Here is a 21,188-nt window from a genome sequence, read left to right as displayed (position 1 = left end):
CTCTAGTTTCTTTAGGTGTAAGGTTAGATTGTTTATTTGGGATTTTGCTTGTTTCTTGAGGTAGGATTGTATCGCTATAAACTTCCCTCTTAGAACTGCCTTTGCTGCATCCCATAGGTTTTGGATCGTTGTGTTTTCATTGTCATTTGTCTCTAGCTATTTTTTGATTTCCTCTTTGATTTCTTCAGTGATCTGTTGGTTATTTAGCAGCATATTGTTTAGCCTCTATGTGTTTGTGTTTTTTACAGTTTTTTTTCCTATAATTGATTTCTAATCTCATAGCGTTGTTGTCAGAAAAGATGCTTGATACAATTTCAATTTTCTTGAATTTACCAAGGCTTGATTTATAACCCAAAATGTGATCTATCCTGGAGAATGTTCCATGTGCACTTGAGAAGAACGTGTAATCTGCTGGTTTTGGATGTAATGTCCTATAGATATCTATTAAATCAAGCTGAATTATTGTGTCATTTAAAGCTTGTGTTTCCTTATTAATTTTCTGTCTGGATGATCTGTCCATTGGTGTCAGTGGGGTGTTAAAGTCCCCCACTATGACTGAGTTACTGTCGATTTCCTCTTTCATGGTTGTTAGCATTTGCCTTGTGTATTGAGGTGCTCCTATATTGGGTGCTGTGGGAAGACATTCTGGAACCTTTTGGAAACATTGAAAATGTTGAAGTATGTGGGCCGAGCGATGGGATTCAGAATGTCCTGCTTGAGCAGTGGAGGAGCTGAGGGTGCGGGGCGTGGAGACTAATATCACCCTGTTTGGTCCTGAGGGATGGCTGGTTAGCCAAAGACGGGTAAGATTCCTCAGAGGAGGAACAACCTAAGACAGGCACAGCCACAGAGGGGCCAACAGGGGTGGTGCATAGAGCCTTCCTTATATCACCCTGTTTGGCCCTAGAGGATGACTGGTTAGCCAGAGACGGGTAAGATTCCTCAAGGGAGGAACAACCTAAGACAGGCACAGTCGCAGAGGGGCCAACAGGGGTGGGGCACAGACCCCCTAATATCTGAGAGAGGTCTCCTGCCCCCAGGGCTGTTTTGCTCTCCACCCCCAGCTCAAATCCACACCTGCTCAACTCGGACCCAGGAAGTAAACAAAGATAATTGCCTCAGTCATGTGAGGCCTTTGATTGTTTATGAGTGTAACCTGAGAATGTTAGCCCACGAACTCAATAAAAGCAACCTGGGATGAGTCAGCAGGGCTTCCTAGGTGGCGCAGTGGTTAAGAATCTGCCTGCCAATGCAGAGGTCAGGGGTTCGATCCCAGCTCCAGGAAGATCCCACATGCCACGGAGCAACTAAGCCCGTGTGCCAAAAAAAAAAAAGTGGCGCCCAACGTGGGGCACGAAAGGCTTGAGTGACAAAGGTTCACGGAAAGTGAAATTGATAAAAGTAAAGAATTGGGAAGTGCCGTGAAGCCCCCAAGAGGAGAGTAAGAGGCCTCTGAAAAAATCCTGCCAGTAAGTAAATCTTTTGGGTAGTTTGTGTTCGGGGTAAAATATGGGAAATAAAGTTTAGATTAATATCGACCAGATGTATGCCTGTTACGGCAGCTCCTAAGGGCAGGTGGAGTAAAAAGCAAGTGAAGGTCTTGTAAAAAGCAAGTGAAGGTCGATTGTTAAAAATTCTGTAAATAGTTGAGAATATTGTATATAGTTTCCTTCTTTAGGCTAACACTGGGTTTATGTACTTAGGGATAAGGTTGCGAACGAACTTTAAAAATTGCATTCTAAAGGGACTCCGGTACCAGGTTCTGTTTGGTCAAATGTGGTCTCTGATTAAGTCAGTATTAGAGCCTCTATTAGAGCCTCTATGGGCTCTTGAAGGCTCAAATGATAGCTTTGATGAAGAAGCCCGTCCGTCAGAGGACCGATGGGCATGTGCGGTGCCAAACGAAACTGAAAAACAAGACCCTCGGCTCCCTCAGTTGTGGAGGAGGGCAAACTTCCTATACTGCCCCCTCCTCCACCCTCTTTAATGCCGCCTGGGGGAGCTTATGCCTTTCCTGTGTCTATAGGACACTCAGTTTTATCACCCTTACAGAAGGGCATTTTGCAGGCTAGACAAGAGGGAGATCTGGAGGCTATGCAAATGGCATTTCCAGTGACTATTCATGAAAGGGTGGCACCTGGAGTGGATCCTAATAATCCTAATGGAATTTATGAGGCAGTACATGAGCCGATACCCTTCAAAATATTGAAGGAATTGAAACAAGCAGTACAAAATTATGGAGTAAATTCTCCATTCACCATAGGTATCATACAGGGAGTAGCCGAAGGCTCTCGTTTGATTCCAGCTGATTGGGCAACGTTGGCTCGTGCAGTACTAGCCCCGGGAGAATTTTTACAATTCAAAACCTGGTGGTGTGATCATGCTGAAACTATGGCAAACCACAATTGAGCAAGGCAGATTCCTATCTCCTTGGATCAATTAATAGGTAGTGGAAATTGGTGCAGAGTTCAAGATCAGATTCTGATGGAAGATCAGGCCATAGAACAGGTGAGACGTTGTTGCTTAAGAGCCTGGGAGAAAATAGAAGCTAAAGGGCAAGCTCCTGTCTCTTTTCAAAAGATCATGCAGGGGGCAAAAGAGCCCTATACTGAATTTATTGCCAGATTACAGGAGACTATCAAGTGGCAGATCACTAATGCTGAGGCTGCTGATACTATTTTGCAATTATTGGCCTTTGAAAATGCAAATACAGATTGTAAGAAGGCCATTGGACCTATGAAAGGAAAGGGAACATTAAATGATTATATTAGAGTGTGTCAGGGAGTGGGAACTGAGAGCTTTAAAGCAACAATGATGGCACAAGCTATGGCTGGACTGAAAATAAATAACAAATTTCCAGGGAAATGCTTTAACTGTGGTAAACAAGGACATACAAAGAAACAATGTAGGAAGAGAGTGGATAGAAGGGCTGTTAATTTTCAAGATAATATAATCAAAGGGCAAAAACAGTCTGGACTTTGTCCAAGATGTGGAAAAGGATTTCACTGGTCAAGCCAGTGTAAATCTAACTTCCATAAGGATGGAACCCCCTTGTTGGGAAACTATCAACGGGGCTCGCTCCTAGCCCCGCAACCAAAGGGAGCCTATCAGATCTAGAAACAGACAGAAGTGGCCCAATACTCCGCAGTGCCATGGAATTATCACCAGCCACAGCAGGCAGCGCAGCCTTAGACCTTCCTTGTGCAGAATCTATTATTATACTGCCTGGAGAAACTACAACATTGGTCAGGACAGGAATTACTGGACCTTTGCCAAAAGAAACCGTTGGCTTAATACTAGGAAGGTCTGGTTTAACATCAAAAGGAATTAGAATTCATACTGGAATGATTGATGATTATACTGGAGAAATTAAAGTGACGATATCAACTTCGGTTCCATGGAAAGCCCATCCAGGTGATAGAATAGCACAGTTGCTTATTCTGCCATATTATAAGACTGGCAATAGTACAAAAGTAAGGAGAATGAAACGCTTTGGAAGCACAGGAGAGGCCGGAGTTTTCCTCTCTGAAAAAATTTTAGAAACATGCCCGATGTGCTCAGTAACTATAAATGGAAAAGCTTTTAGAGGATTAATAGACACAGGTGCTGATGTTTCAATTATAAGCAGTAATCATTGGCCTTTTCGTTGGCCTACTTGTCCTGCAGACATTACAGTGGTAGGTTTAGGTAGAGCTCATGGCTTGCAGCAAAGTGCTAAAATATTGCCTTGTATTGGCCCAGATGGGCAGCCAGCCCACTTACAACCCTATATAGCAGACCTTCCCATTAATTTATGGGGAAGGGATTTATTGCAACAATGGAAGGCTGAAATCCACATCCCAATGTTAGATACTTATAGTATGCAAAGTCAAGAAATGCTAGTAAATCAAGGATATCAGCCAGGGTTAGGTTTTGGTAAATATCATGAAGGGAAACTATTTCCCATTCCAGCTGAAGGTAATGCAAATAGAGAAGGTCTTTGATATCAGTCTTTTCACTAGTGGCCACTGTTCGTAAAAGCTTACTGCTTCTCCCGGCACCAATCCCATTGACCTGGAAAACTGATACACCTGTATGGGTTGAGCAGTGGCCTTTAACCATAGAAAAGTTAGAAGCCCTAACAGAATTAGTGACTGAACAATTAGAAAAAGGTACAGATGCATAGCCCATATCAATATTTGGGCACAATAGTTGATAGAACAACTATTAGACCACAAAAGGTGGAACTGAGGTCAGATCAAATCCAAACTCTTAATGATTTGCAAAAACTCCTAGGAGATATTAATTGGCTTTGCCCATGCATAGGGATCCCCACCTATGCATTGTCTAACCTATTTGCTTTGTTAAAAGGAGATTCAAAATTAAATAGTCCAAGAACTTTAACATCAGCTGCTTTAGAGGAACTAAAACTTGTAGAAAATAAAATTCATTCTTCTCAATTACAGAGAGTAACTGTTAATCAGCCATTGCAATTAATTATATTACCTTCTCCTCATTCACCTAAGGGGATATTAATGCAAAATGAAGGAATTGTGGAATGGTTATTTTTAGCTGATACTATGGTAAAATCCTTGTCACCTTATTTAGAATTATTAACTCAGTTGGTTCTGAAGGGAAGAACTCGAAGTAAGCATTTAATTGGAACTGACCCTTCACATATAATTATTAATTTAACTACTAAAGAAATTCAGGCTTGTTTCCAAAATTGTGTAAGTTGGCAAATTGCCTTTGCTGATTATATTGGGAAAATTGATATTCACTATTTTTTGAATGTATCTGCACAGGCTACAGATACAGCAACTGAGAGGCATTTTCAAGCCTCGTCTAAGAATGTGACTCATTTTAATGATGCACAGCTGCTGATATGGTGGCAGGACCCATGGACTAATATCTGGTCATCAGGAAGGTTAATCACATGGGGAAGAGGGTTTGCTTGTGTGTCACCAGGACAAGGCCTGGAACCTGTGTGGATTCCATCTCGGAGAATTAAGCCATATCATGAGCGTTCCAAAGAAACGCCATCTTGAATGGGATGTAGAATCTCCGGAGATGAACTTTGTACATTTGTTTTCAGGTTTGAGCTTTCGATACTAAGTTTACTAATTATGCCATCCCTGATAGACCTTTGTGTAAAATAAAATGGATATGGGCTGACAGACAAGATCAGATTCTTTGGGATTTTTGCCGTGGGACGGAGGGTGTAATACTACTTAATGGTTCCTATGGAACAGTATGAAACTGGTCCCCTAAGGGGTATGCAGTCTCTGATGGTTTACACCAAAACAACTCCTCCTGCAATCCCTATAAAAGGTTGTGATGGCATATACCAGTATTGCCATGCATTCGCCCTATCCCATCTTATGGCTTAGGACTGGATTAGTACCTCCTTGGCCTCAATTAGAGAATGGCAGAGCTCAAACAGAAATACGGAAACTTCCCTTAAGTTTAAGAACATTACAAATCTGGGATGGCCATGATGCCAGTGACACATCTGCTGGGATATGGAGCGGATGGTTTCACACTGGACATACAACAATTACAAACTAAAATAACTGGCATGCAATATGATTTTTGCAATCTCTACACCAAATTTGCTACTTTACAAAGTATAGCTGATGGATTAAAAGCATTGCATCCATTGGATTGGATAAAAGGCATGAATAGCAGTCTCCTAAGCATTTTGATACTTTTTGTTGTCTTTTAATTATCCTATGTTTAAGTTCTCAGGTGCACAGGAGGAACGCTCCAAGGATTGACGGAAAAAGAAATAACTCGAATAGGCTTATCTTCTCCTACAGGCTTATCTTCTCCTAGGAAAACAAAAAGGGGGAGATGTGGGAAGACATTCTGGAACCTTTTGGAAACATTGAAAATGTTGAAGTATGTGGGCCGAGCGATGGGATTCAGAATGTCCTGCTTGAGCAGTGGAGGAGCTGAGGGTGCGGGGGTGTGGAGACTAATATCACCCTGTTTGGTCCTGAGGGATGGCTGGTTAGCCAAAGACGGGTAAGATTCCTCAGAGGAGGAACAACCTAAGACAGGCACAGCCACAGAGGGGCCAACAGGGGTGGTGCATAGAGCCTTCCTTATATCACCCTGTTTGGCCCTAGAGGATGACTGGTTAGCCAGAGACGGGTAAGATTCCTCAAGGGAGGAACAACCTAAGACAGGCACAGTCGCAGAGGGGCCAACAGGGGTGGGGCACAGACCCCCTAATATCTGAGAGAGGTCTCCTGCCCCCAGGGCTGTTTTGCTCTCCACCCCCAGCTCAAATCCACACCTGCTCAACTCGGACCCAGGAAGTAAACAAAGATAATTGCCTCAGTCATGTGAGGCCTTTGATTGTTTATGAGTGTAACCTGAGAATGTTAGCCCACGAACTCAATAAAAGCAACCTGGGATGAGTCAGCAGGCTCTTCATCCAAGAGGTCTTGAGCCCCCCGGTCCCACTTTTCTCTTCAGTCTGTGTCTGTGTCTTCTTCATAAGCTTGCGGCACCCGTCACTCACCTCGAGTCGCCGAGCTGGTCTCGGCAGGGTGCATATATATTTATAATTGTTATCTCTTCTTTTTGGATGAATCCCTCAATCTTTATGTAGTATCCTTTCTTGTCTCTTGTAACATTTTTTATTTTAAAGTCGATTTTATCTGAGTATCGCTACTCCAGCTTTGAGTTCCATTTGCATAAAATATCTTTTTCCATCCCCTCACTTTCAGTCTGTATGTGTCCCTAGGTCTGAAGTGGGTCTCTTGTAGACAGCATATATATGGGTCTTGTTTTTGTATCCATTCAGCCAGTCTGTGTCTTCTGGTTGGTGCATTTAGTCCATTTACATTCAAGGTCATTATCCATATGTATGTTCCTATTACCATTTTCTTAATTGTTTGTTTTTGTTTCTGTAGGTCCTTTTCTTCTCTTATGTTTCCTGCTTAGAGAAGTTCCTTTAGCATTTGTTGTAAGGCTGGTTTGGTGGTGCTGAATTCTCTTAGCTGTTGCTTGTCTGTAAAGCTTTTGATTTCTCCATAGAATCTGAATGAGATCCTTGCTGGGTAGAGTATTCTTGGTTGTAGGTTCTTCCCTTTCATCACTTGAAATATATCGTGCCACTCCCTTCTGGCTTGCAGAGTTTCTGCTGAGAAATCAGCTGTTAATCTGATAGGGGTTCCCTTGTATGTTATTTGTCATTTTTCCCTTGTTGCTTTTCATAACATTTCTCTGTCTTTAATTTTTGTCAGTTGGGCTACTATATGTCTTGGCATATTTCTCCTTGGGTTTATCCTGCCTGGGACTCTCTGTGCTTCCTGGACTTGGGTAGCTATTTCCTTTCCCATGTTAGGGAAGTTTTCAACTATAACCTCTTCCAGTATTTTCTCAGGTCCTTTCTGTCTCTCTTCTCCTTCTGGGACCCCTATAATGCAAATGTTGGTGTATTTAACATTGTCCCAGAGGTCTCTTAGGCTGTCTTCAGTTCTTTTCATTCTTTTTTCTTTATTCTTTTCTGCATCAGTTATGATCACCATTCTGTCTTCCAGCTCACTTATTCATCCTTCTGCCTCAGTTAATCTGCTATTGGTTCCTTCTAGTGTATTTTTCATTTCACTTATTGTGTTGCATATCTCTGTTTGTTTGTTCTTTAATTCTTCTAGGTCTTTGGCAAACTTTTCTTGCAACTTTTCAATCTTTGCATCCAATCTTTTTTCAAAGTCCTGGATCATCTTCACCATCATTATTCTGAATTCTTTTTCCGGAAGAGTGCCTATCTCCTCTTCATTTAGTTGTTTTTGTGGTGTTTTATCTTGTCCCTTCATCTGGTACAAAGTCTTTTGCCTTTTCATTTTCTGTGTCTTTCTGTGGCTGTGACTTTCATTTCCACAAGATGAAATACTGCTGATACTGCTTGATTCTGCTGTCTGCCCTCTTGTGGAGGAAGCTGTCTAGGAGGCTCGTGGGTGCTTCCTGATGGGAGGGACTGATGGTGGGTAGGGCTGGGTGGGCGGAGCTCAGGAAAACTTTAATCCGATTTGGCGGGTGGAGTTCAGTGACACTTTAATCTGCTTGTCTGCCAATGGGTGGGGCTGTGCTCCCATGGTGGTGGTCATTTGGCCTGAGGCAACCCAGCACTGGAGCTTACAGGCTCTTTGGTGGAGCTAATGGTGGACTCTGGAAGGGCTCACACTAGTGAGCACTTCTCAGAACCCCTGCTGCCAGTGCCCCTGCCTCCTTGGTGAGCCACAGCTGCCTCCCACCTCTGCAGGCAACCCTCCAACACCAGCAGGTAGGTCTGGTTCAGTCTCCTATGGAGTCAGTGCTCCTTCCCCCTGGGTCCTGGTGAGCACACGTTTTTGTGTGCCCTCCAAGAGTGGAGTCTCCATTTCCCCCAGTCGAGTTTGGAGGTCCTGCAATCAAATCCCATTGGCTTTCAAAGTCTGATTCTCTGGGGATTCCTCCTCCCGTTGCTGGACCCCCCAGGTTAGGAAGCCTGACATGGGGCTCAGAACCCTCAGGACTTCTGCAGTATAACTGTTCTCCAGCTTGTGAGTCACCCACCCAGCATTTATGGGATTTCATTTTAACGCGATTGCGCCCCTCCTACCGTCTCATTGTGGCTTCTCCTTTGTCACTGGATGTCGGGTGGATTTCTTTGGTGAGTTCCAGTGTCTTTCTGTCGATGGTTGTTCAGCAGTTAGTTGTAATTCCGGTGCTCTTGCAAGAGGAAGTGAGTGCACGTCCTCCTACTCCGCCATCTTGATTCTCTTCCTGCAAAACCCCATTCTTAAAGTGCAGATGCTATAGCAATATGATACCTTTTTTCCTCTTCTGAGTCAAAATGCTGAATTTCTCAGTCTCAGTTTCAGGTTTTGATTCCTACTTTTTCTTCCATATTACCCAGAATTCACTCTAACAAGCAGTAACACTGAGAAAATCTTTCAACAGTTTCTCTCTAAACATGGTTCAAGTCTGCATTTAGTTCACATGTAATTACAGGTTACCGGACCACCCATAGGTTTCCATTTCTCCTAACACTGGTTGGGACATCAGGTAGAATTTTCTCATAACAAACCTCGGTAACTTCTCTGGTTGGGAAATTAAGCTTCTAGATGAGGTGCTGGTACTTAGGTTGCTCTGCCTTAGATTCATTGCCATAGTTCTATTCCAGTGACAGCCAGATAGCATCACAAGGCTTTTGCCAGCAACTCATTAGCAATTATTATTAACAAAAAGTAGGTTCTATATCAATGGACTACAAAATAGAACAAACCCCTCCCAGCCCCCACCCAACAATTTCAGAGATGTGCTCAGCCTTCTTCTTTTAAAATTAAAGTCCATTTTTTCACAGGTTTCAGGGTTATTCAGAGTATTCCGTGTATAATTTCATTTAACTGCTATTTCTCAGTCAGCTTCTTATTCTTCATTACCAAAAATACTAAACATATTTGAATGTTCTCAACTGCATTATTACATGCCACCTGCCATCTTATTTGAGGAACACACACACAAAAGAAAACATTTATTCTGGAATAAGAAATTAATTATAGTTAAGAGCCAATGTTATTTGTAAAAAAAATAGGAGGATTGGTGAATGGAAGCATGGCTTCACAACAGCTAGCAGTTGTCTGTGGAAGAGTAGGAGTCCTCCAGATGGAGGAACCATTATTAGATCAAGAAGCATTCACCTTTGCCAGAGTTTTAATCAGGTCCATTTTCTCTAACCAGTTAGTGAAAAGAACTCATTGACTGCTTTTGCCTAACAATCTCAACACAGAATGTGAAATACAGTGTATGCAGAGAGAAAGAAGACAACCTAGTCCTTAAACTGCTTCCAATCCAGCTGAGGAGCCATTTGTGTCACAGCTGAAGGACACAAAACTGCAGAAGAACACATCGTTCAGCACCCCTATTTGTTTTACCAAAACAAAGGGTAGAAATAGCTCAATGCTTTTAAAAAAAAACTGTGTTCAGAGGAACAAAACTGCCTTAAGGACTGCTCCCCAAGGTGGGAGAGAGATTCCGTACAACAGGATACTCTCTACACACCCACACTCACCAATCAATCAGTTGTTTTGGGGCTTCCCTGGTGGTGCAGTGGTTTAGAATCTGCCTGCCAATGCAGGGGACATGGGCTCGAGCCCTGGTCTGGGAAGACCCCACATGCCACAGAAGCAACTAAGCAACTAAGCTCAGTGCCTGTGCTCTAGAGCCCGTGAGCTACAACTACTGAAGCCCACGTGCCTAGAGCCCATGCCCCATAACAACAGAAGCCACTGCAATGAGAAGCTCACACAACACAATGAAGACCCAACGGAGCCAATTAATTAATTAATTTTAAAAATTAATTTTTAAAAAATCCACCCAATCATTAAAAAAAAATTTTTTTTTTAATCTCAAGGTTTTGTTAAAAATACAAGCAAAAACAAATAAACAAAAAAAAACTTCAAAGTTAATCAAAAACACAAGTTTAAAAACCACTGAACTAGAAGAACTCTCAGGTCCTTTCCAGTTCTTAATGCTCCACAATTTTATGATCTTTTAAACAATCAACTTTGACTTATCACCAAGATCACCAGATTTTGAGCAGATTGTTGAACATTCCACTCATTGTTCTTATGTTATGATGTCTTAAGACATTATGTTGGTGTTATGGTGTTGTCTTGGTTTTGGAGAAACACTAGCAAACAGAAAAACCGGGTGATACAGCTCCAAGTGGCCCTAACAAAGAATCAATGGAAGTAAGATATTCACTTCTGAAAGCATTTACAGTGGAAAAAAAAAAGAAAAAAACTGGTCAATTGGCAAAATAACTGAGGACTTGGTGGATGCTCTGGCTATCATTGTAGATAATTATTTTCAAAATATTTAGCAATACTGATTTAATAGCAGTTCTTCCTAACACAAAAACATTTAGCTTCATATGGTAAATGAATTACATAGCAATTCCTTTAATGATAGGATTAAATCCCACTGTTCAATACAATAATTAAATGGTAACATTGATTTTAAAAAAAAAAACTCATCGTGATGAAATGAATACCAAAGAGTGTCTGAACTTATTACAATACATGCTACCATCACAATAGATAAAGGCAGCCTGAAAGTATTCTTCCAAAGGCTGAACACAGACAACTGCATTACTTGACCCCAGTCTATGTAATCTTTTCCTTTACTGTAATTCCCATGGTATGCAGCCAATATCAGTCGTAACAAAAGAATCAAATGAATAGTCAAAGAATATGCTGGGACCTCTAGTTTGGTAAAAATTCCACCCATAAGGGAAACAAAAATACTTATTAGTGAGCCAGTTATACATAGCTGAAATGTTCCTCTATTAAGCATACCCGAAGGAAAAATATTATCATTTGGCTCAAACGTGAAATGTATACTGTTTCTGTTCATTAATGCCTTCAGGTCTCTGCCATATAAGTCTGAGTCATTGGTCCGGAAAGTTTGTACCCACCACCTTCAGGAATCTGCCTGCAGAGCTGCTGGAGGATCTCTTTTGACAGGCACTTACCCACGTGCTCAAACAGGCAGATGCATTTGAAGAACAGACCTGCCTTCATTCAACATGCAGAGACAGAACTGAACATTACTAAGTCAGCGCCTCCCACGCCCCCACCGTGCACATGCACGAGCACTCACACACACACACACACACGCACACAAGTAAACAAGACAACACGAAAACTGACACAAAAGCAAAACCCAAATGATAGAAAACAATTTCTGGCTGGTGTTCCATTTCGCTACAAGGTAATATGTTCTGCAGGAACTTCTCAGAATTAGGAAGACTTCAGTGCCAGATGTCTGTTAAAGGAAGAGATGTTTGGGTAAAATTGTGTTCTCAGAAGCGTCGTCACGTCACCTGACAGACATCAGAACGGATGCCAGTTTTCCAGAATCCTTGGCTACTCAGCTCCACTGTTACTTCTCGCCTCATGGTATTCTTCTGTCGTATTTTCTGGAGTGCTTCCTAGAAAAGAACTCATGATGAGGAGGAACCTGACAGTTCTGAAGCAATATTAAGCCAAACATCAAGCATTAGTAAATGAGCTGGATTATACACCCTACATTCAGGTAGTCAAACCTCCTCATGACAAATTAGATTAAAAATAATACTAATAAAGGCCTTGGGGATAAGCCAGCTTCTCTTGGTAAATGGAAAAGAAAAAAACTAAACCAAAGCAACGACTCTGGCGGGTTCAAACAAAAAAATGCCCTTTTACTGAAAAAGAAACAAAATGTGGTGTTTGGAATTTGAAATCTGTGAGTAAAAATTATATTTAAATCAAGCCTTATGTTAAGCATTTACATATAAGGAAGGCAATCAGTAAATTAACCAGAAACACACGTAATTCTCAAAGCTGCCTTCTAATTTGCAAACCCTCTCAGAAAGGGTACATTTTATTAAAAAGAGATGGTGACCCAAAACTTCTGCAAGACATAAACAGGACTGACTATTCCCTTTTACTACTGCCCTTCAAATAATTAATGATAAAAAATAATTTTACACTTGTATGCTCCTTCAATAAAAATCTCATAGGAATTCATAATAACAACAGGAACCACCACCACCACCTCCACCATTGATTAAGCTCCTACTACAGGCCAAATACCACTGGTGGAAAGTTAAATGGAGTATTTCCAAGTCCACACAACCACCTTTTTTCCCTGGGTGTACCAACAGAAGGATATTTCAGTCAGCCTCTCTCGGCCTTAGTTCTGTATAATGAAGCTGACTGGCTCAAGTCACAGAAAGTGATGAGGTCAGAATTCAAACACTTTAGCCAGCTTCAAAACCTTGCTCTTGGGACTTCCCTGGTGGTCCAGTGGGTAATACTCTGCGCTCCCAATGCAGGTGGCCCAGGTTGGATCCCTGGTTGGGGAACTAGACCCCACGTGTATGCCGCAACTAGCAGCCTGCATGGTGCAACTAAGAGGTCTACAGGCCAAAACTAAGAAGTCTACATGCTGCAACTGGGATCCCGTGTGCTGCAACTAAGACCCAGCGCAGTTGAAATAAATAAATATTTAAAAAAACAAAAAAACCACCTTGCTCTTACACTATGGAAGGAGAATAAAACCTCACTGAGAAAATTTATGTTGATACTGAATCCATTTATTCTTTTTTTTTTCATTAATTTTTATTTTAAAATGTGTTAAACTGCAGTTGATCTACAATAGTGTGTTAGTTTCAGGTGTACACGTTCAGATGCTTTTCCATGATAGGTTATTACACGATATTGAATATAACTTCACGTCCTTGTTTAGTTCCCGTGCAGCCACGTGTCCTCTCTCAACCCCACGCTCCTCATTTATCGCTGCCCCTCCTTTCCCCTCTGGTAACCGTATGTTTGTGTTCCGTGTCTTGTCTTGTACATAGACTCATTCGTACTATTTTTGGATGCCACCTATAAGCGACGCCACATGAGGTTTGTCTCTGTCCGACTGACTTGACAGCATGATACTCTCTCACCCACGTTGTTGCAAATGGCCTTATGTCAGGACCCCGGCACTTTGGAGCTGGGAGACGGGCAGGAGGGCGATGGAGGCGGGAGGGAGCGGGCACCTCGGCCGCCTCTGGGCGCTCCCACTCCTGCCAGGACCTCCGGGCTCCAGGGAGCCACCCGCGGTCTCGCTGTAGCGTCGTGAGCGTCCGCGGGGTGTGCTCGGAACGCAGCGTCTGGTCTCGCGGGAACTGCCGCTGAGCCAGCGCCCCCGCGGGGCAGCCGAATCCATTTATTCTTAACATTAAAACTAAAACACAAATGATCCTGGTATACAGATAATACTACCCATTAGTAAAGAAATATGGAATTTGGGATATAAAACCTTACCAAAACAACAGACATATGGAAGACAATCTTTTACAACCTTAAGACCAAGACATCTGAATAAGTGGTACTATGTGCAGCTAATTAATGGCAGAAGGAGGAGCCACCAAGTTTTAAACTTTCTTTAACTTCTATAGAAGCTATATTTATTCCCAGCTTCCATTAAAAACTGGCCTTCTGGGGCGTCCCTTGTGGCGTAGGGTTAAGAATCTGCCTGCTAATGCAGGGCATGCGGGTTCCATCCCTGGTCCGGGAAGATTCCACATGCCGCAGAGCAACTAGGCCCATGCGCCACAACTACTGAAGCCTAGAGCCCGCGCACCACAACGAAGGGTTGCCCCCGCTCTCTGCAGCTGGAGAAAGCCCACGCGCAGCAACAGAGACTCAAAGCAGCCAATTAATTAATTAAAACAAAACAAAACAAACAAACAAACAAAAACCTGGCCTTTTCAGGGGGGAAAGATGGTCCCTTAGCTACTAAAAGATGAAAAAAATCAATCAGCATACACATGTGATGAGGGGAGTAAAGTGTGATTTTTTATAGTTTCTTTCCATCTTATTCTAGAAGTGTGGTGTAACAACAATCTCAAATAAACCTGACGTGCATCGTCCTTAGTCACAGGAAAACAGGGTCCAATACTGACCTCCCTCTGTGCCAACTTCTGCTTGTCAGTTTGTTTGACTTTAGGACTATTTGCTAGGAGGTGCCGAAGTTTCACATAACTCTTCCACAGTTTCTGGTACCTAAGGAAAAGGACAGACAGACATTCAGACAAAGGGAAGGCAAATCTAAGGTGCAATAAAGCCAGGTGTCATAAGAGGCTTACTCAGCCATAAATGCATTCCTGTGAATATCCTTAATGGCCGCAGACCTTTATCCCAAGAAAGGATGTGATCTGGGGGCTGAGGAGCAGGATGACCAAGAGTCATCTGGAACCTACTTATTAGTTGATTATTGTCTATACGGGTTGAAAATGAGGGGTCACTATATGGGTGAATCTCTCTGGAAAAAATTCCAAGGGAGATACACAAAAACCAAGAGAAACATGTATGGTTTCTCACTGTTACCTCTTTGAAAGTAACACATGTATTTAAATATATGCTTTCTGATGTTTGTTGAAAGAAAGACCCCTTACTTAATAAAGATACTGTTAGTGTGAGAAATGCCTTCACTGAAAGTAAAAGGTGGAGAGTATTAGAAAAGGGAACCCCCTTTGTGACAATACCCAAGCTACACAACTACATATATCCATTTTTCCTCTGGGAAGGGAAAAAGACAAATGGTGTATATCAATTTGCATATACCATGACAAAAATAAGCATATTTGTTGCCAACTACGTTATAACTTGGATCAGTCTAAAGAATACAGTTAAAGCATCCTGGGAATGAAGAGAATATGTAGTCTCTCATCAGTTCACACTCCTGCCATCTGAGAATCCACGAGAGCCTAATCACATTCTACTAACACTTTTCTGAAAAGAAGGGACAGAAGATTTTCTGTCATACTGAAACTGCTCCTTTCTTGGCCTTAGCTGGGTCTCTCCCTTTTGATAACACTTTTTTTAGAGAATGGAGGAAAGAAAAAAGTACTTACACAGTGCCTGGTTCACTGCTTCATACTTTTATCCAAAGAGGGGGAAAAAAAAGAACAAAACCCTTTAGCCTCTTCTAATATATATCAGCCAGAATTGGATTTATGAATTGAAAAGCTCCCATGCCTTTATCTCCCATTATGAATGCTTTAAAAAAATTAAATCAGGAAACAGTTTGTTTAACAAGGTAGAGAATCCAAACACTCCTAAAGAATAGAATGGTACTATTTCCATTCCCACACATCTTCATTTCCTCCAAGCAAAACACTAACATGCCAGTTGGAAAGTAACATTAATTCTAAGAGTCAGAAGTCCTGGCTTCTCCTTCCAATACTGACTCTGCATGGGATGTTGAGCTCTTACTAAGATGCCCCCCCAAAACAGAACTCTGCATAAATGTGGCAGTGCTAGGAACCAACATGGTGTTACTTTCCTCTAGAGGGCACTCAAAAAAATTAAAAAGTATAATAACAATAAGTACTATAATGATGGATAAAGGAACAGGCCTCATGTTGACCAAGAATGCCAAGGATAATCCATTGAATAGTAATTTCCTGCAGTCAAATATGTAGAAAAAATAATTCTTCAGGAGCTACCAAAACTTGTTTCATTTGGTAACCTAAATTTGGAAACACGGCTCATTTCAGGTCTTAATTTTTTAAAAGAAAAAAATCCACTAAAGAGGATTCCTCGCTAATTCAGTTGTTAGTAGAAGGTGAAAAAATTGGCCAAGACAAACACTGAAAAATATCTTACTGTGGGTCTCCAGCATAACTCAACTGTGCAGGGCGTATCCCAAAGTGGACGATAATCGGAAAAGTAATCACATCGGGATTGAACTGCTCACGATCCAGTTGATCGATGCGGACGGAGCTTGGTTTCTTGAGAGAAAAATCAAAGCCATTTATTCCCTTAAGAAGTCTTTAAGTATTGACTGTAACCTAAGTAGGGAAGAAATTAATCGGATTTTTTCCTAGGAAAGCCTCATCCCCAAAGGGAAAATGTCATTTAAAACCCTTTAATCATAACAGCTATACTATAATGTCATCCCTGTAAATGAGTCTGTACCATTTGGCATAATGAACAATGATTTTGTCCTTTTTTGCCATCCACGAAGAAACCTTTAAAAATTAAACTTTTGAAAGGACACCCAGGCAGATGTAACTTTTCCTTAACCTCTCCAAAGGCACCGAGGAAGAATTCCACATGACCAGAAAGAGATATGCTGGCTTATTCTGCTTTAATTTCACATTTCAAATGAATAGCTTATTTTTATTCAGGAAGCACAGACAGATGCCTCTATATAATTTTTTTCCCCATTAGTTCTCTGTATATCTTGTGTATTCCTTTAATTCTATACCTTTAAATTAAAAGGTATGGTGGTAGAGACCAAATAATTAAGCTTCTCTTATTATGTCCATGTAGGACCTTCTTAAATTTTAATAGAGAGCTTCATAAGTTTTTTTTTTTCCTCAAGTCTAATAAAAAGGGAAGTGAACAGCTGGTTCCTTCTTAAGTTACTGAAGTATAAGGATACATTTGTAAAATATCTTTCATCTTGAAGCTTAAGTTCGTGAAAAGATGGTAAAATCACAGAGAGTATGTTTTAGCAACCTCCTTGCTTATACTCAACACTCAGGGCAGTCCCTAATTAGAAACTAAATTCTTACTAAGAGATTTTGGGGGTCTTTGGCTCAGTTGCTTTAGAGCCAAAGGCTATAGAGTTGATCCCCATGGAGGCCAATAAGCTTCATTCTGCTGCACAGCTATCCCCAACAGCTGTGACTTAAGACTGGCCTGGTCTGTCCACGACACAGAGGTTTCAATGTTAAAACTGGGAAAGCCCCCAGCAACTGGTACAAGCTGGCTACCCTACCCGCAACTGCAGTTCTAGTCAGCCATCTGACAAATACAAGCTGGTGACAAAGTAAAAAGATTTGTGTAAATTCATCCACATTAGTGAAAAAACAACTTAGATTCCGTTTTTAAAGAATATTTCAATGTCATTTAACAATCAAAATTTTACTAGTATCTTGAAAAGCTGACTTCTGCTCTCAAAATTAATAACTAGAGAAGATTTTGGTCACAGGAAACTACAATAAAATTTTTTAAATGCCCATCCACAGTAGCAGCATGTCTAAGAATTATTTCCAATATTTTATGCATCAAAGCAGCAGAACACATTTTTTTTTTTTTTTTTGGGCACACAGGCTTAGTTGCTCCGTGGCATGTGGGATCTTCCGGGAGCAGGGATCGAACCTATGTCCTCTGCATTGGCAGGCGGATTCTTAACCACTATGCCACCTAGGAAGCCCAAGAACACATTTTTTAAAGGAGGAATTGCACCACTGAAAAATGCTAGTGAAGTATTCATGTTTTCATGATTTTAAATACCATGCTATAGTATCAACAGAGGAAATAGTGATTTAAAATATCTATAGTATCTCCAGTTTATAGGGGGAGGGGATGAAATAAGTTCTAGACTTTGGCCACACCCTCCAGTATCTATCATCCCATTTTTGTAGAAGAATAAAAAACATTCTCACCAATGACCAAAGTATTCCCCAGCAGAGGCAAAGTACTAGGGAGGGAGATTAACTCTTCTAAGCTGTGCAGCAATAGAATCCTTAATGTGTCCATAATGGTTTGAAAATTTTAATATAAATTCCCCAATATCCTTACCACTGGGCAATCTTTCAAAGCAAGTACTGCAGAGGATGAAACATGGTGCTATGTCTATTCTGCCCTACTCTCAAAAGGATATAATGAAAGGATGTTTCATGATACTGAGTTTTCAGGATATTTTTCTCCTTTACACTAAGACTAAATACTTGAAAAATAAAATAAAATTAACTTCAGCATTGTCCTTAAGCTTGGCACCCAATCTTAGCTTTCTTAATTTATTTCCAACTACTTTCCAACATAAACCTTTCACCCTGACTAACCTGTGGTTTCCTCATTAGCTTTAAAACTGGCCATGTACCATCTCAAGTATGCACATTCAATTGTGCCAATAATTTATACAATTTCTTGATTCCTTAAAGACCACAGTAGAGTGTTTATGAAGCATCCCTGGCAGCCCGGCCCAGCGATCTCACCAAAAACTACAAGCTTTCCTGACTGGCTTTTTCAGATTGGTCCATTGATTCAATAATTCATCACAGACTCCTTTCATATGGATATGCCATGAGTGTGCAGCTGGACAAGCATCACACATAACCTATATACTTCACTAGCACCTGGCTCATGTAGTGGTCCCTCAGCAACTGAGTTGAATGATGATCATGGTGATGGAGTAAATATCCTCCATGCCATTGGCTCAAAAACAAGCAAGGAGTGAACCACAAGCAACTGGGGATTTTTTTTTTTAAACTACAGATCCTTGAACCCCATTACCTGGAGCATACGGGGTGGGGTCCATCAGGGCATTCTTACATTTTCAAAAGCTTTCAAACTGATCCTAGGACCTCAGGAAATTTTAACCAGGCTATAGAAGAAAGCCCCGGGGTGAAAGTGTTTCCACAGTAAACTATGGGATTCTTCAAGCAGACCTACCAAGGTGAAAAGGCCTGTCTCCCACCACCATCACCCTCACCCATCTTCTGACCCAACTATAAGACTTACAGAAGAAATGTAAACTTGTGCAACTGTTTAGAGAAAAATTAAATCCACAGTCACACCTGCATAGTGCTATGACATATATTTCTTTTAAAGTTATTTTAACAATTATTTGTGTGGCTTAACAATATAATAGTAAAAATTGTAAAACTTTCTTAGTTCTAAACAAACTTTATGTTTAAACACATTTTTATTAAACACTTTCACTTTCTAGATTTGTTTAAAATAATCAGTATTAGTTGGAATGTTTGATTTGCAAATAGCAACATTTTGTTTGTGCAGATGTTACTGTCATGCTACAAAAAGTGGATCCAGAGTTTTTATTTTTATGAATCAAAGCTATTAAACAATTTGGCAGCCTTTCAAAACAACAGCTTTGTTTAAATAGATTACTCTGTTTCTTTACATAGAAGTATTTTAATTCTCCGCTTTTAGAAAACTTTATCCTGATAAGATGCCAGTATATAACTATTTTATGAAATAACATTTTAGAGAAAACAATTTTTTAATAAATATACAAAACAGTTTTTTCTTTATAAGAGAAAACTAGTTATCTACTAATTGTCTGCTTTTGATTTTCATATTTTCACTTCAAAATTAACATTAGAAGCACATTCTAAAGCAAAACATTTAAGAAACAAAATGAATAAAATGGGAAATATTTGTAATAATTATTGCAAGGAATCAATAAAAAAGGACAAATGCCACAAAAGAAAATTAGACAAAGGATACTATAAGCCATTATCAGAAGAAAAACTTTAAAAGTCAATGAACACTTAAAATATCAATTTTTGCTAGAAACCAAAATAAACAGAAAACTGAACTAAATAGTATCTATTTTTTTCCTACCAAATTGACAACGTTTTTTGTTAAACTAGTATAATCAGTATGAAGGAACAGGCACTCTCATATACTCCTAGTCAGAGTACAAATTCTACAACCCTCTGGAAGGCAATTTATAACATGCATCAAAAGCCTTAAAAAAGCACACATCTTAAGGAATAAAATGGACACATTCAAAGATAAATAGATACATATGAATACATATTTATACATGTATATACAAATTCAATACATCATTATTTGTTATAGCAAAAATCTGGAAGCAACCTAGGTGCCCAATAATAGGGGGTGAATTAAATAACTTAGGGGCCTTTTTTTTATTACACACCTAAACAAATTTAAGACTAAGGAGAAATAACTTTGTGGTTATTATTCCTGGAGAAGGATAAGGAGGAAAAGGTCCGAATATTAGTAAGATGCCAATTTTGTTTCAAAACAATATGAAACATCTATTCTAAAGAGACTAGAAAGGTGAATAGTATTATCTCTGGAGAACGGAATTATGGGTAATTTTTATCTTCATTGGGCCGTTTTTCTATTTTCTTAATTTCCTATAGTGAAGACATATTACTTTTATATTCAGCAAAAAGTTAGATCTGAACATACCTAAAAACTTCAAAAGTCTCCATAATAAGCAGGATAAATTTACTAAGCAGATGAACTTACTACTAAATATGCCCATGTAATAATATTTTTCTTATTTACTAAATATTTAAAGGAAAAATTACTCAAAGGACAAGGAGCAATGAGTACTTAAATCTTTAAAAATCTTCTGTTATCGTCTTTGTGAAATGAAGAGGATTCAGTCCCTGACTGTCCACACCAGCACATACCGTTCCAGGGTTGGTGACGATCATGCCTTTGCATTCTTCTGCATATTTCTGCCACTCAAGTTCTTCCCACTGAAGCATATTGGCGATCTCCTCTTCGGGAACCAGGGCTTTGCTACACCGTAATAAGTAGAGAAGGATCTGGTGCATGGACAGCACTTCCTTTCCTCCGTCTTAGGTGACAGTGGAGAGAGAGGGGAAAGTAAGGCTACTCAGTTAACAGCCAGTCATCCGCCCAATAAGGAAAAACAAGACAATGAGAAAAGAGCTTTTATAAAAAGGTAGTTTAGAATTTACATCATTAAACCATTGTTTAGCCAGGTGCCAAATAATGGGAAAGCCATTTGTTTCACTGATAAACGGTGCTCATAAACCATCTCATTTACTCAAATGGCAACAGCAACATTATAAATGATAAAAGGCTCCATTTGTGAGGTAGGAACATAAAAAAGGTGCCTACCTAAATAAATTTAAA

At 40.3% G+C, this 21,188-nt stretch overlaps 1 protein-coding gene across 5 annotated transcripts in view; it reads right to left on the bottom strand.

Annotated features, from left to right (window-relative positions):
• The window catches only part of DROSHA (drosha ribonuclease III), a 165,528-nt gene that overhangs the window by 95,397 nt on the left and 48,943 nt on the right, over positions 1 to 21,188 (bottom strand). For all 5 annotated transcript variants that reach the window (XM_057708554.1, XM_057708555.1, XM_057708556.1 and 2 more), the window contains 4 exons: positions 20,717 to 20,886; positions 16,179 to 16,303; positions 14,474 to 14,573; positions 11,861 to 11,968 (listed from right to left, as the gene is read on the bottom strand). In XM_057708554.1, the coding sequence (XP_057564537.1) occupies positions 11,861 to 11,968; positions 14,474 to 14,573; positions 16,179 to 16,303; positions 20,717 to 20,886 (503 nt within the window). The remainder of the gene's footprint in view (positions 1 to 11,860; positions 11,969 to 14,473; positions 14,574 to 16,178; positions 16,304 to 20,716; positions 20,887 to 21,188) is intronic.

The sequence above is a fragment of the Hippopotamus amphibius genome, chromosome 15 (genome assembly GCF_030028045.1).
Source record: "Hippopotamus amphibius kiboko isolate mHipAmp2 chromosome 15, mHipAmp2.hap2, whole genome shotgun sequence".
Classification (NCBI taxonomy): domain Eukaryota; kingdom Metazoa; phylum Chordata; class Mammalia; order Artiodactyla; family Hippopotamidae; genus Hippopotamus; species Hippopotamus amphibius.
The sequence above is the reverse complement of the archived record's forward strand: the minus strand, read 5'-3'. Positions and strand labels throughout refer to the sequence as shown.